We start from the raw sequence: 16,266 nt of genomic DNA, 5'->3' as shown, positions 1-16,266 counted from the left end.
GCCATCCTAGTCTACATAGTGAATTTCAGGACAGCCAGGGCTCTATAGTGAGGCCCATTATCAAAAAAACCAAAACCACAAAACAAAAATATGTTCAGTAAAGTACTTCTGTCAGGAGTAAGAGAAACGAAATGACTAGATATGGAGCCAGATGGTGCTGGAATTCCACATGGTTAGGCTGCTTCTCTGTTCTGAGCTCACCTTCCTCATGGGTCTGGCCTGGTTGTAAAGACGATGAGAACGGCCTGAAAGTGCTTCTTGCATTATCACAATTCTAAGTCTTCCTCTCCAGGTTCTTGCAGGTATAATTCTCTTAGTAGCAAAACAACATTAGGAATTGTCTTGGGACTGAAGGTTGTTTGTAACCAGCTGTCCACACGTGGCTAATCTGCTTCCTTCTCACTCCTTTTCAGTTTTTATCTTTATTCTTCTTGAAATAAACTTTGTTATTCCTGTTGTGAGGATTGACCCCCATAACCTGATACCTAGTTGGTAGGTAAGTGCTCCACTTCTAAGCTTTGTGCTCCAGTTTCATTATTTTTTGAGATGGGATCTCGCTAAGTTGCCTAGACTGGCCTCAAACTCACAACCCTACTGTTTAAGCCTCCCTAGTAGCTGGGATTGTAGGCATATAGTACCTACCTTTCTAGGTCTTGAAATTTTGTTTTTAATTTTTTTATTTATCTGTGTGTGTGTGTGTGTGTGTGTGTGTGTGTGAGAGAGAGAGAGAGAGAGAGAGAGAGAGAGAGAGAGAGAGAGAGAGAGAGAGTTTGCCTGGTGCTGGCCGAAATCACCAGAAGATGGCATTTAATCCTCTGGAATTGGAGTTATGGACAGTGATGAGTACCATTGTCAGCACTAAGAACTGAACCTGGGTCCACTGAAAGAGTAGCTGGTACTCCTAGCTCTTCACCATCTCTCCAGCCCTAAGGTTGTCTTTTTATTTTATTTTTATTTTATTTTTATTTATTTATTTATTTTGGTTTTTCGAGACAGGGTTTCTGTGTGGTTTTGGAGCCTGTCCTGGAACTAGCTCTTGTAGACCAGGCTGGTCTCGAACTCACAGAGATCTGCCTGCCTCTGCCTCCCAAGTGCTGGGATTAAAGGCATGCACCACCACCACCCGGCTTGTCTTTTTACTTTTATTCTTTATTTTTTATATTTTATTTATTTAGGTGTTTCAAGACAGAATTTCTCTGTGTAACAGCCCTGACTGCCCTGAAACTCGCTTTATAGACCAGGCTGGCCTCAAACTCAGATACTGTGTTTTTAAAGATGCCGTACTCACGCCCCCCATATATATGTATGTATGCACGCACGCACGCACGTATGCACACACACACAGTAACATTTGATATTTTTAAAAATCTATATGCATTTGTGTGAAGGTATCAGATCCCCTGGAACTGAAGGATCTGAGCCATCTCTCAACCGCTGAGCCATCTTTCCAGCTCCTAGTGTTTCCTTTCCTTAACACTGTCCAGTATATACATATATAAAGCAGATAATTGGTATCTTTTGCCTCTTTGCCCACCATATTCAAAGCACTATAATAAAGAGGAGTTAGGTGATGGCTTTGCCTTTAAAGCATTTCAGTCTCTTCTGACTGAGAGAGAGACCTTGGAAGTGTGTTGTAGCCCTACTTACCAGCTCTATGGTTTCTCTCTGCAGACTTAATGTAGTTTGATTTCAGTACAGGGAAAGTCTATCTTTACTCAGGAGACCACTTCAATTCTGGAGGGCAGCCTTTATGATAGGGTTTTCAAAAAATAATTTGTAGCTGGAAGGTGGTGGCACGCCCCTTTACTCCCAGGATTTAGGAGGTAGAGGCAGATCTCTGTGAGTTCAAGGCCAGCTTGGTCTGTAGACAACCAGGACTTGTCTCCAAAAAATAATAATAGCAATAAATTTGTTTGCTAACGCTTGGTATGCATATATGTGCACATGTACTTTTCTTTAACTGGTTGTTAAACCATTTGCATTTCTGTAAAGTCCACTGGAGCCTGGAGTTGGGACAGAGTTTTATGTGTGCAGATCACTGGATAGTGGGTAAGAAATGCAGAGAATGAACAGTGCTGTCATCACACTTGAAAATAGCTCCCTTTCATCTGCTGTCCATCCAGTCTTTCTTCTAAATATTAAGTGAATCTTCCTCTTTCCTTCCTTTATAATCCACTTAGCCTTCCAAGTCTTCCCTCCTGTGTTAGCACTCCTGAGTGCTAGGAGGTCAGCCTTGCACCACCCCACCCAGTTCTAACACAGTTAACCCCTGCTTCTCTGACCTGAACTTGTTTGAAAGGCTGTAGATATGGTTCTTCTTCTTTTTTTAATATTTATTTTGTATACAATATTCTGTCTGTGTGTATGACTGCAGGCTAGAAGAGGGCACCAGACCCCGTTACAGGTGGTTGTGAGCCACCATATGGTTGCTGGGAATTGAACTCAGGACCTTTGGAAGAGCAGGCAATGTTCTTAACCTCTGAGCCATCTCTCCAGCTCCCTGTAGTTATGGTTCTTATCAGTCTTACTGCTCCTCGGAGGTCTGGACCCTGGATTACAGTTTGGAGAAGCCTGTGGGAGAGCTGATTCTGTAGTTAATTGCTGTGACTTCCTGAAAGAGTGTTTTTACTTTCCTCAGGCCTTACTCTCTTCTGCGGCGCTGTGGAGTTGTGGCAAGGCTTCTTGGGAGCTTTATCAGAGGACTTTGTACTGTTAGTCCAGCTCCAGGCCTAGGTTGGCTTCATGCCAGTGAGTAGGGACCAGTCCCTCATTCTGTTACTAATTCTCCTTATTTCATTGTTTTTTAAAGAAAGCTGAATTTTTTTTTCTGCTAGATAGTTTATCAAACCTCTTTTCAGATTAACTTTGGAGTAATTTTATTATCTCGGAATAAACCCCTTAATTGATAACTATAGCTAAGATACAGTTGATTTAGAATATTAGAGCTCGTTTACAATATCTTAATGTCCAGTATTAGACATCAGGGAAATGCAGATCAAAACTACATTGAGAGTTGAGAGTCCATCTCACCTTAGAGACTATAATTAAAAAAGCACATTAGGGGTGGGGCTGGAGATATGCACAGTGGTTAAGAGCACTTGCTGCTCTTCCAGAGGCTCTGGTGGCGGCGGGGGGTGTTCAGTTCCCAGCACCTATATGGTGGTCACCACCATCCATAACTCCTTATCCAGGGAGTCTATTGCCCCTTTCTGACATACATGAGCACCAGGAATGCACATGGTGCATATACATATAATGAAACACTCATACACATAAAATAAATCTAAAGAAAAGAAAACAAACAGGCCTGGAGAAAAGACTCAGTGATTAATGCTCTCTCAGAGGACTGACGTTTGATTCCCACCTCTGGAAGACTGCCTTAGCTCTTAACCACTGAGCCATCGCTCCAGCCCCTGGTGTTTCCATTCTCAGCACTGTATTTACACATGTAAAAATCGTGTCTTTTGCCTCTTTGCCCACCATATTCACAGCACTATAATACAAATTGTGAGTCCATTTCCCTTGACTCACAGTTCTCTATAACTTCAGCTCCAGGGAATCTGAACACCCTCTCTGGTCACTCACTACACACTCAGTATGTGTAGGTGCATACACTGTGTGCAGGTATATACATACACTTTAAAAAAAGAATGAGAGACTAGCAGACCAGAATGACTTTGAAGGGAAGTGGATAGAGTGTAACATTTACACACTGTAGTAACATAAAATGGTGTACCTTCTATGGAGATAAGTTATAGGGGTTCCTCAAGAAAACCAAAAGCAGAGCTGGTATATTAATCTGTTCTACCACTCCTAGACATGCACCAAAGGAATCTCAATCAGCACTCAAGAGATACTTTACATCCATGTTATTGCAATACTATTTACAGTAGCCATTTATGGACATAGCCTAGGTGCTTATCCGTACATAAGTAAAGACAATGTACTGTCTATCTACAATGGAGAGTTATTCAGTAATAAAAAAGTATTAAATGGATAGAACTGCAGGATCCTCTTTTTAAGTAAAACAAAGCTAGATTATGAAAAATAGATAAGCAAAAGAAAGTGACATGAAAGTGTAAGGTAGACTGTTCAGGGAGACAGACCTTGGGGGAGAATGTAACCACAGTGTTCGACAGACATGGCAAAGATGTGCCATGAAGCCTTTATTGTCCACACTTCCTACATGCTAGTTAAAGCTATAAAATATGCTCTTAGGCACAGTGGGGAGCTCAAAGCAGGCTTGGTTCCATCTCCACGATGGTTTTGGTCTGGAGAGCAAGAAAGCCATTTGTATAGTTTGTAATTTTTCAAAAGTCATGATGGATATGGTCTGAAGGTCAAGTATGGAGATTTGCCCTGTTCTGTGGTCACCACCTCATAGAGCTAAGAATAGCAATGACTGCAGTAGGCCTGTGCTGGTTCATACCATAGCTAGTCTCTTCTTTCTACAGTCTCTTTGCTGAGTTAGTTGCCATTATAAGCTGAGGACTAGAGAGATTATGTCAACAGACACGTAGAGCTAAAGTTTGAATCAAGTCCTTTTGTTTCTGTCGCCTTTGTAGTTGGTACTCTGCAGTAGGCGTCCAGAGTGCTTCCCTCCACTCCCCCTTTCTTTGGGTGGGAAGTGACTCCATAAACGTTCTCAGACCAGCCCTAGGGTGGGGCAGGCCCCTGGGGCTAAATGACCAGCCCTTCAGGGGCTACTGGTTTCTGCGTTCCTATCTCCTGGCAAAGATATTTCTCCCTTTTTGAAATTCAGATGCAAGCTTCCTGCCTCTTTCTGTCCACTCCCTGTTTACTTCTTAGACTAAACTGTTTCCATGGTAACAGGTTACTTTTCAAAGGGAACATCTTGTCATTTAATTTAATCCACTGCAGCTGAAGAGGGCTGAAATATTAAGTTGTAGTTGCTATGGATACTGCTTTGTTACATCAGTTTCTTTTGTATCAGATTTCATATACAATGAATTTATTTTTTTGTTACTAAAGAAATAAACACAATGGCTTACCATCATTGTAAATTGGCTTCTGAAACCATTTTTTCATATTCCAACTAAAGAGTCGTAGAATAATAGAGGTTGCGAGTCAGCTATTTTTCAAAACATATAATTTATATTAGCTATACAGTGAAATTCTCTGTTTTAGGAAGGATAATGGTAGCTTTTTTATAAAATGAACACACACTTACATATTAATCTGGATTCTCAGTATTTCAGTGTTTGAAATCACAGAGATCACTAGGAAATAGAGAGAAATGGAGGAAGCCAGAAGGCTGCACTGGAGTTGGCCTGTGATCCCAGTACTTAAAAGGCAAAGGCAAAAGATTGCGAGTTTGAGCCCAGTATGGACTGCATAGGAAGACACACATTCTCTGTCTCTGTCTTTCTCTCTGTCTCTCTGTCTCTCTCTCTCTCTCTCACACACACACACACACACACACATGTACTCATGTCACTCATGTGCACACATGTGTGCACACGTATGCACATACTTTTCTGGTGTTTCTCGTCACTGTTTTAAGTTAGGTGGCTTTTTTTTTTTTTCGAGACAGGGTTTCTCTGTGGTTTTGGAGCCTGTCCTGGAACTAGCTCTTTTAGACCAGGCTGGTCTCGAATTCACGGAGATCCGCCTGCCTTTGCCTCCCAAGTGCTGGGATTAAAGGCGTGCACCACCACCGCCCTGCTAGTTAGGTGGCTTTTGTTTGTTTTGGCTGACACAGAGTCTCTGTAGCCCTAGCCGACCTGGAATTCTGTGCAGATGGGACTGTTCTCCAACTAAGAGATCTGCCTACTCTAACATGATTAATAAAAACCCAAAGACAGGTATTGGGTTTCACCCTGCCGGTCAGAAAGGCAAAGCAGCTAGCCACTGGCTCTTACCTCTACCTCAGTCTGAAATCCTGCCTCCAGGAATTTCAGAATGAGACTATGACTGAGTGCTGTCTCCTCCCATTTTGTAATCCTCTCTAGGGCTGGGTTTAAGGTGTGTGTCACCACTGCTTGGTCTGTAAGACTGACCAGTGGGGCTGTTTTACTCTCTGATCTTCAGGCAAGCTTTATTTATTAAAATACAAATGAAATATCACTACAGCCTGCCTCTGCCTCCTAAGTGCTGGGATTAAAGGTGTGCATCTGGCTTTATTTCCTATTTTTAGTCTTAATTGTAATACATCTGTAGACGACCATTTCTGTCCTGCCCTGTTCCACAGATGTTTAGTTCCAGTGAAACACAGAGGCTTGTATTAATTATAAACTCTTTGGCCTCTTAGCTCCAGCTTATTATTAACTAGGTCTTATTGAAATTACCTGGGGTGAGTGAGAAAGAAACACGGAACATGCAACAAACCTGCTTAGGAGTTTATTAGAGGGGGCATGTACAGGCCTGGGGAAGTCAGTGTGTGTGTGGGGGGCGGGGAGATGATGCGTCCAACTTTTAAAAGATTGGTGGCATGTGTCTTTATCCACTGAGCTGTTTTGGAGAACTCTCACTTAAAATTTTTTAAATTTATTTTGTATATATATTTATGTGTGTACATGCACATCCCATGATGCACGGGTGGAAGTCAGAGGACAACTTTGTGGAGTTGATTCTTTCCTTTTGTACCTTGTGAGTCCAGAAGATTATTAATAAAGATTTATGTTAACGTTGTAAGGAAGTCTTTATGTGGGAACTTAACTTGGTGGTAAGGTTCTTGCCATCCCAGCAATTAAGCAAAACAGAAGCCAAAACATTACACATAGTCTTAAATATATCAGCTCTCATTGGTGTGGTACCAGAAAGATGGTGAACAGGTGTGGTGGTACACTTCTGTAATGGTGACTCTCCACGGGTTGTAAGTCTGAGGTCAGGCTAAGTATTGAGACTCTGCCTCAAAAGCAACAAATGCAGCAGTATTAAAGTGTTCTGCCCTCTCCAGTTATATAGCTGTGTGGGGCTGGGTTTTCTCCATATGATTTAAAAACTTCAGAAATGACTGAGTGCAATAAAGTAAATATAAAAGTGGACAGGAGAATATAGTTGTGTGCTATTTTTAGGTAATTCTAGAACAATGACTTCATTTTCACTATGCTTTTTGTTGTTACTGCTATTGTTTTTTTAAAAAAAATTTAAACTTTTATTTATTGTGGATTTCACATCATGCATTCCGTTTCCACTGCTCTCTGCTCTTGTAACCTCCCACTGCAAATAAAGATTGAAAACAAAAAACAAAACAAAAAGGGATCTCCCATCCCCAAATAAAGGTTTAAAAGAAAAACCAATAAAACAAACCACCAAAGGAAAAGAATGTCATCATGGAAGCTGTAGTGTGACCCATTGAGTCACAGCATACCTTTTAACCCTTTCATTGTCACTTGCAAGTGGCCATTGTAACAGGTCATTTGGTCTGGCTGGAGGCCTCTGGCTTCTGCTATAGCACCAATAATGGTCTCTCACTAGGACTCCTCTCAGATATCCTGCTGTTTTAGATCTGTAGGTTTGTCCCATTTACATGTTCCGACCAACCGTTCCTAGATGAGATGGGTGTTGGGGTCGACTAACTCATAGCCCTGGTTCTGTGCCTCGGTGGTAGCTGGGTCAGTCATCCCATTAGCTTGCCAACATCGACTCTACATCACTGTCTGGGCAAGCTCCCCAGCATTGCTTCAGTTAGCTCACCCAATGCAGCCTGAACAAGGAGTGCAGCCAGTTAGTTCTCCTGCTCTCAGATTCGGGTCACCCACACTCATACCACCAGGGCCAGCTCAACTGTGTATAGGACCTCAGTTTCATTCTTAGCACCTTGAAGACCAAGCCATACCAGAGTGTTCTCATTTAGTTAGGCTCCTATCAAACTCTTGCACTTAGCACCTCCTTTGTTAATTCTTCTTCTTCTTCTTCTTCTTCTTCTTCTTCTTCCTCCTCCTCCTCCTCCTCCTCCTCCTCCTCCTCCTCCTCCTCTTTTCTTTTCTTTTCTTTTCTTTTCTTTTCTTTTCTTTTCTTTTCAGCTTTTCAAGACAGGGTTTCTTTGTAGCTTTGGAGCCTGTCATGGAAATAGCTCTGTAGACCAGGCTGGCCTCGAACTCTCAGAGATCTGCCTGTCTCTGCTGCCCAAGTGCTGAAATTAAAGGTCTTTGTTAATTCTTAATGTAATAGATGTTTGCTTCCTGTTCTTTTCCTTTTTGGACTTCTTAAATTTTTTTTTTTTTCGATTTTTCGAGACAGGGTTTCTCCGTAGCTTTTGGTTCCTGTCCTGGAACTAGCTCTTATAGACCAGGCTGGCCTCGAATTCACAGAGATCCACCTGCCTCTGCCTCCCGAGTGCTGGGATTAAAGGCGTGCACCACCACCGCCTGGCTAACTTCTTAAATTTTTATTTTTAAAGATTCATTTACATATTTTATATATGTGGACACTTTGTCTACATGTCCATTTGTTCATCATAAGAGGGCATCACATCCCATTACAGACAGTTGTGAGCTGTCATATAGGTGCTGGAAATGAACTCAGTCCTCTGCAAGAGCAGCCAGCGCTCCTAACTGCTGAACCATCTCTCTAGCCCTCCTTTTTCCATTTGTTTGTTGTTTCTTTGAGACAGGGTTTCTCTCTATGTATTTGTTCTGGACTCTGTATTCCATGCTGGCCTTGAACTCAAAAGATCTGCCTGCCCCTACTTTCTGAGTGCTGCTATTAAAAGTGTCCCACCACTGCCTAACTTTTTGGGGATTTTTTTTTTTTTTTGTCTTTGTTTTTTGGAGACAGGGTTTCTCTGTGTGGCTTTGGAGCCTGTCCTGGCACTAGCTCTTGTAGATGTGTACCACTGCCGTCCGGCTAAGAAAGGTTTTATTTTTCAAACAAAACAAATCCATTAATACACATCCAAATGCCACAGCAAGCATTCACTACGTTTTATGAGGAAAAACTGCACTCTGATGTCAGCTAAAAAACTAGAACAGTTTTAGAACAACATGGATGCATGGACATCTAAGAAGCCATGGTTTGTTTGCAGCTGTGTGGAATGCATGAGCAGTGTGAAGTAATGGAAGGCGGGGTGGCTGCACTCACTCTCAGACCCTTTGCCCCATTGTTCTGTCCTGTTGAATCACTCAGCAGGTAAAGGTACAAAGAACTTAATATCAAAGAAACTTCCAAAAGCCAAGAATAGATTCAAGGTCACGGCTAGTTATTTCCAGGGGTTGGGGGAAAGGGATTCTCAAAAAACATATTTCACAAAATGGCAGGCACTAAATCTAGTCACATGTGCTTGCAGTAGAAAAAGAAGCACCTTTAGATCTTAATAGAGACTGGTCTTCATGATGCGCAGGAACTCTTGCTCATCGATCTTGCCATCTCCATCCATCAGCTTCACCAGTCATTTCCTAGCGCTTCTTATCAGTCAGGTTCTTACCTAACTCCTTGGCCACATGCTTCAGATTTTTGAATGATATTTCCCCAGTTTTATCATCATCGAAGAGCTTGAAAGCTTTCAGGATTTCTTCTTTGGTGTGTTTCTCAAACATTTTCTGAGTCGTCACTATCAAAAATTCACTAAAGTTAATTTTTCCTGTCCCTTCCTTATCAATTTCACTTATCATCTTCTTGATTTCTTCTTTCTTATGTTCAAAACTGATGCCCTCATTGCAACCTTTAGTTCCTTATGTCTGCAGTTCCAGTTCCACCAGCATCAAAGAGATCAAAAACGTCCCAGATTTCCTGTTTCTGTTCTTCAGTCAGTTGGAGCTTAGGGCCCTTTCTTTCTCCCTGACCACTGGATGCCATGTTTGTCTTCTTAAAATTAGTTGTCCTTCCGGCATAGAGCTCCAAGGAAGAACTATAGTGCATCAGCCTGAAGAACCATGCAGGAAAGGCCGCAGGGCCACAAAGAGGTCTAGGAAGGGCTTAGGGGAGCCGCACAGGGTATATCGAATACCCGGTACTTACCATCACTGAATTTTGAGGGAATTTTTATAACATGGTTTCATAGTGTAGCCGAAGTTGTCCTTGAATTATAAACCTCCTGTCCTAGCTTTCTCAAGTGCTAAGATTCCAGGTGTGTTCCTTCACATTGGGTCCCTTCTATTTTTAGAAATAGGAGTAGATTCATAGTTCCATAAGGTGTTTGAGGGTTGTTTTTATTTTGGTGGCATATTACTTTAGCACTGTGGATATCAGTGATATCAGAAAGATTTTTTTTCTAAAGATTTATTTATTTATTATGTATACAACATTCTGCCTCCATGTATGCCCGCACTCCAGAGGAGGACACCAGATCTCAGTACAGATGGTTGTGAACCACCATGTGGTTGCTGGGAATTGAACTCAGGACCTCTGGAAGAGCAGCCAGTGCTCTTAACCTCTGAGCCATCTCTCCAGCCCCAGAAAGATTTTTGTAATCAACCATTAGGGCACCCTAAAACAGCACAGACATTCTAGAACAGGCTAAAGATTGAGCTGTAGCGATTGTGGCTTAAGCTTTCTGAGTTGTAATAGGTCTTGACTGGAGATACTTGTAGTCACAAGAGCATGTGGAAATGCTTTGGCAGGCCATTTTGCTCATGGCTAACTAGGAAATAGAAATGGACATGTTAGGATGAAAATAGTGGCTCACACCAACTCAGAAAACAAGCTGTTGTGCTGAGTGTGGCGGCACACACCTTTAATCCCAGCACTCTGGAGGCAGAGGCAGGTGGATCTATGTTCAAGGCCAACCTTGTCTAAGGAGTGAGTTTCCGCACAATAGGGGCTACACAGAGAAACCCTTTCTCACAAAACCAAAACCCCAAACAATAAACAAAAACCCAAGCAGGTAGTCATGGCCTGGCTAGTTGAATACTTGGCATAGATTTTGAATCATAAACCTAGACGAGTCCATCTACAAGCTTCTGTGTCAGAGAGGGAGGTTGCTGCCAGCTGCAACAGAATGAGCCCTTGGTATAAGTACTTTACCATCAGAGCCCCCTTCTTGTCCACCTGCCTCTGTCATGTTGTTGTGGTTTTATTCCCTCTTGAAAATGCCTATCTTCTGCCTTGCTGTCCTGCCCTTTCTCTGCTCCAGAGGCGCCCAGTCCACGCCAAGCAGAGTGACTTGGTTATTTGGGGGATCTGTGTGACAAAACAACAAATGAACAGTTTCTTCACCTCAGGCAGGAGTTGGCTGGCACCCAGAGCTTACATTCGAGAACCACACAGTGGAGTCATAAAACAATTGCCAGGAATTACCAGTTTGGTTGGGCCACGGTCATAGCTTGTTTGACTGCATGCAGCCTGTGGACAGCTGGTTAGACACTGGAAGCCTGGCTGGCTTGCTTAACTTCGCTTAGAATTTTTTGAAGTTTCTTCTGGAATGGAGTGTCTTATGTTTTGGCATGATATCTGTGATCTTTCTCATTGGGAGATGGGTGCTACCACCCTGCCAGGTCAGTTCTAGAGTCTTGGGACCGGGACCACTTTGTTGTCATTGCCCTCTCTCACCTTGTCAATGCTACTGCACCCCCCTAACCCCCACCCAAACAGTGTTCTTGATGAAAAAATTTATTGAAATAAAAGTAGAAAGTGAGATTGGGCATGTAGCTCAGTTGATATAGTACTTACCTGGCACGCATGCACGCATGGTCCTTGGGTCTGGTCTTCAGGATGAATAGACTGGGTGTGGTTACACGTACTCGCAATCTCAGCCTTAGGAAGGGAGGAAGAAAGGTTAGAAGTTGAGGCTCACCCTTAACTACATAGTGAGTGTGAGGAGGACAGCCCCAGCTACAGGGAGAGGTCCTTCCTCAAACCAGCAGGTGGTGCAGTCAGATTTTGAGAGGGGTGAGAGGTTAAGGACCTGTGCATGGAGTATGTGTAGCTGAAGCAATGTTGGAAACAGTGAAGGAGTGGCCTCCTTTTAAGACGCCTCTCTGGGGCTGGAGAGATGGCTGAGCAGTTAAGAGCACTGGCTGTTCCTTCAGAGTACCCAGGTTCCATTCCAAGCACCCACGTGGCAGCTCACAACCATCTGTAGCTCCAGTTTCGGTGTTGTCCACCTGCTGCCCTCTTTGGTCCTCCGTGGACAAACATACACTCAGGCAAAGGTACATACACATAAATAAATATTAAAAAATAAGATGTCTCTCATCTACGTGGAGTGATTGACTTCCCTTGAAAACTCTTGGAAGGTTTGTCAGAACAGCTCTGTTAACTTTCCACTCTCTTCTCTGCAGGAGGCTGAATAGCACACAAGGAGAAATTCGAGTTGGCCCCAGCCATCAGGTAAACTACATTTTACTAACTTAATAACTTTTTGTTTTCAATTTTTCTGCTTTATCTTTATTTTTGATGGCTGGAGAAATGGCTCAGTGGTTAAGAGTACCGGCTGCTCTTCTGGAGGACTTGACTTCAATTCCCAGCACACATATGGCAGCTCACAACTGTAGCTCCAGTTCCAGGGAACCTTACACCCTCACACAGATATACATGCAGGCAAAACACCAATACATACGAAATAAAAGCAAATAAATTACTTTGTTCTTTCAAGTAGCATCTTAGAGTAGTTATTGATAATTCTCTAGTTCTCTTAAATACAGAGCTAAAGGTTTTTGGGGGTACTTGTGTGTGCGTGTGTATGTGTGTGTATAAGGCTTTTGTTTTTCTTCTTTAGCTTTTGAGCATTTTTATGTAACATAAACACTTCTTCGGAACATATTTTACCTTTTTGATGAGAGAAAGGTAAAAACTTGAAGACAAAATTGAAATGCGGAAACTGGTAGGGGCTTCTTGTTCCTAAATGGCTCTCATTTTATGATGAAGGCAGAGATACACAGTAGCTGGCGTCCGATTCGTTGCTGTCTTCCTGGAATGAAGTGTTAGGTGGGCCTGAGCAGGAAGGACTGCCTCTGCACTGTGGATTCCTAGGGTGTCATTTTACAGTGGTGAGAGGGGACCAAAGCCTTGCTCACACTAAGTAGGTTCTCTGCCTGTGACCTGTACTACTGTCCCTGGCTCTGGACTGGAATTTCTGCTTTTTTGGATTTTTTTGTTGTTGTTGTTATTGTTGAGTTTTTTCATTTGTTTGGTTTTTGGTTTTGGTTGTTTAGTTTGATGTTTTGTGATATATATATATATATATTATATATATATATATTTTTTTTTTTTTTTTTGGTTTTTTGAGACAGGGTTTCTCTGTGGCTTTGGAGCCTGTCCTGGAACTAGCTCTGTAGACCAGGCTAGTCTCGAACTCACAGAGATCCGCCTGCCTCTGCCTCCCGAGTGCTGGGATTAAAGGCGTGCACCACCACCGCCCGGCGCGATTTATTTTTGTTATTGTTGTGAGTATTTAAGATAAGGTGTCACTATATTTATAGCCCTGGCAGGCCTGAAACTCAGTATATAGCCTAGGCTGGCCTCAAACTCACAGAGAATTTGGCCTTTCTATCCAAGCGTGGGATTCAAGTATTCATCACCATGCCCTGCTTTTTAAAATTACTTTTAAATTACATGTATATATGTGTGCCTAAGTGGGGCCATATGTAAATGAGTACAGGTGCTTGTGGAGGCCAGAAGAAGGCTTGACATCCCCTGGAATTACAGTTTGAGCTGCCTGGCATGTGTTTTGGGAACCAGACTTGGATCCTGTGGAAAGGCGGTATGCACTTTTAACCTCCAGTCCTCATTTTATTTTATTATTTTATTTTAACAAGGAGTCACTATGTGACCCAGATTAACTCTGCCTTCTCAATGCTGAAATTATAGGCATGTACTATAAGAATGTCCTTGGGCTTTGATTTTATTTGTTTGTTTGTTTACAGTTACCTATTTAGTATGTGTGTGTGTTGGGGGCACCTGTGTACAGCAGAGGACAACTTGCAGGAATAAATTTTCTCTTATGTAGGTCTCAAGGATCAGACTTAGGCTGTCAAGCTTGGCAGCAAGTACCTTTCCCCACTGAGCCCTCTCACCAGCCTCTAGCTGTTTTTGGAATCAAGGATCCAATACTTGCCTGGCATCACTCAGTCACACTCCCATCTCTCTTCTTGCCTTTGTATTTCGTTTTCTTGGTTTTTGTCCCCCCCCCCCATTTCTCTCCTACACTTTGTTCCCAGGATTGCAGAGTTTTCATACTGGATTTTGACTTAAGATTTATTTCTGCTGGGCGGTGGTAGCACATGCCTTTAAATCCCAGCACTTGGGATCTCTGTGAGTTTGAGGCCAGCCTGGTCTACAATAGCTAGTTCCAGGACAGGCTCCAAAGCTTCAGAGAAACCCTGTCTCGAAAAACCCAAAAAATAAGATTCATTTCCTACCTTAACAGAAAAGTTGCTGCTAGAGGAGGATGCATCTAGATCCCGGAAAGAAGCAGGTTTGCTAGACTTGGGTTTTGTATGCTTTCATTTAAATCAAATGCTAATTTAATATCATAGCTGGAAATATATTTTAATAGTCAACTTTTAAAGTACCAAAATCTATTTAACTTTTTAAAGTTTTAGCTTTTTTCTTAGGGAAGATAGTAACACATACAAAAGTCGGAACAGAATACAGTCCACGGTGTCACTGAGCTTTGCAGAGTTCTAGTGAGACTTGTCTGATCTCCTCAGGCTGCTTCCTACTTGTGGTGATTGAAATGAGTCACTTCATCATTTTAATTACAGATAGCACAATGAGAAAAAAAAAGACCTCTTATTAAAGACACAACTACAATATTTCACACCAAACCAAAGTCTGTAATATCTTGGGGTTGGGAGATGCCTTAGTGATCACTTGCATTAGATTGGCAAGATGGCTCAAGCCTGGCGACCGAAGTATGATTCTGGCACCTACATGGTTGGAGGAGAGACCTGACTCTTGACTGACTTCTACATTTCTGCTGTGGTATACCACCAACCTCATGACACAAAAATAAATCACTGCAATTAAAAACAAAATAAAGCGCTTGGCCTGCAAGTGTGAGAACCAGAATTCCTTCTGATCCCCAGAATCTACGAAAATGCCAAGTGTGTGTGGCGTTGGTCCCACAATTCCAGTAGAAGAATTCAGAACTGAGGTCCCCAGAGCAGTGATAGTGGTAAGCTCTGGGTTTGAGGGAGAGGCCCTCCATCAATAAAACCAAAGAGGAATTGAGGGTGATTTTCTGCTTTAACCGCAGGCCTCTCTGCATTTCCCCACCCACTCACATACAATAAGATGTAGACATATGTGCACACCACACATATAAAATAGGATAGGGAAAAATCCAGTAATTTCCTTTTCTCAACATTTGCTTTTACTTTAGAGTTTAGAGCATACGTGTGTCTGTGGAGACATGTGCTCATGAGTCTAGTTGCCCAAGGAAATCAGAAGAGGACATTGGGTCCCCTCTGGAGCTGGAGTTACAGTTAAATGTGCACTGCGTGAACTCTGGGCCAGCTCTGTAGCTCCAAATCAGTGATCTCAAACACCCTGTGTCCCTTCTTCTCACCTAGTTCTGTGTGTGTAATACTACATGTGTAAGTTCGCTCTGATCTTGTTACTTAAAACTTTAACATTTCTATTAACCTTGCTCTGCTTTCATCTAAATCTGGTTTTATTTTTTTTATTCTTTGAGACAGGGTTTCTCTGTGTAGCCCTGGCTGTACTGGTGGAGTTCACTTTATAGACCAGGCTGGCCTTGAACTCACAGAGATACACTTTCTTCTCCCTCCTGAGTGTTGGGATTCAAGGCATGTGCCACCATTGCCCAGCTTTATTCATCTAAATCTATCTTTCTCCTGCATATGATTTATTTTATAACCACAAATAGCAATATTCACACTGCTGTAGACGATTAGAATGCTTTCCTTTGCCTTCCTTTGGTGCTGGGATTTGGTGCCGGCCTTGCACGTGTATTACACACACTCTGCACTGAACTACACTCACAGTTGCTGGGAACAAGTGTGCTGTTAAATCCTGTTTACCTTTTTACTGTAGCCCATGAGGGCTGTGCAGGTAAATAAATTTTTTTGCATTGCTTAAAATAGTTCCTGAGTAGAACCAATTCAACTGTTGTTGCATGTAATTTTTCATTTAATTTAGGGATTTTATAATGTTCTATTATGATGTGTTAACTTTACAATGATATTCTTCTTTCCGTTTTCTTTTATTTCCTCTCGCCCTTTACATAATGGTAGATGATATGCACTCTCTGGGCTCCCTTCTTTCTGTTTGCCTTCAGGGATGGTCTGTCATCCAAAGTTGCCTCTTCCTCACCTCCCCCACCCCGCTTGTCGCCTGTATTTGATGCAGCATTTCTGAGATGCCCAGTTACATGTAATGCCACAATGAATGACCCGTGTG

At 42.4% G+C, this 16,266-nt stretch overlaps 1 protein-coding gene and 1 pseudogene across 11 annotated transcripts in view; one reads left to right on the top strand and one right to left on the bottom strand.

Moving 5' to 3' along the window:
- The window catches only part of LOC121447913 (arginine-glutamic acid dipeptide repeats protein), a 372,377-nt gene that overhangs the window by 230,445 nt on the left and 125,666 nt on the right, over positions 1-16,266 (top strand). For all 11 annotated transcript variants that reach the window (XM_041651205.1, XM_041651199.1, XM_041651198.1 and 8 more), the window contains one exon: positions 12,183-12,231. In XM_041651205.1, the coding sequence (XP_041507139.1) occupies positions 12,183-12,231 (49 nt within the window). The remainder of the gene's footprint in view (positions 1-12,182; positions 12,232-16,266) is intronic.
- LOC121447977 lies at positions 9,275-9,822 on the bottom strand (annotated as a pseudogene).

The sequence above is a fragment of the Microtus oregoni genome, unplaced genomic scaffold (genome assembly GCF_018167655.1).
Source record: "Microtus oregoni isolate MIOR12 unplaced genomic scaffold, Mior012 000005F_ref0000423, whole genome shotgun sequence".
NCBI classification, from domain to species: domain Eukaryota; kingdom Metazoa; phylum Chordata; class Mammalia; order Rodentia; family Cricetidae; genus Microtus; species Microtus oregoni.
Note: the sequence above shows the minus strand (reverse complement) of the source record. Positions and strands in the feature narration are given on the sequence as shown.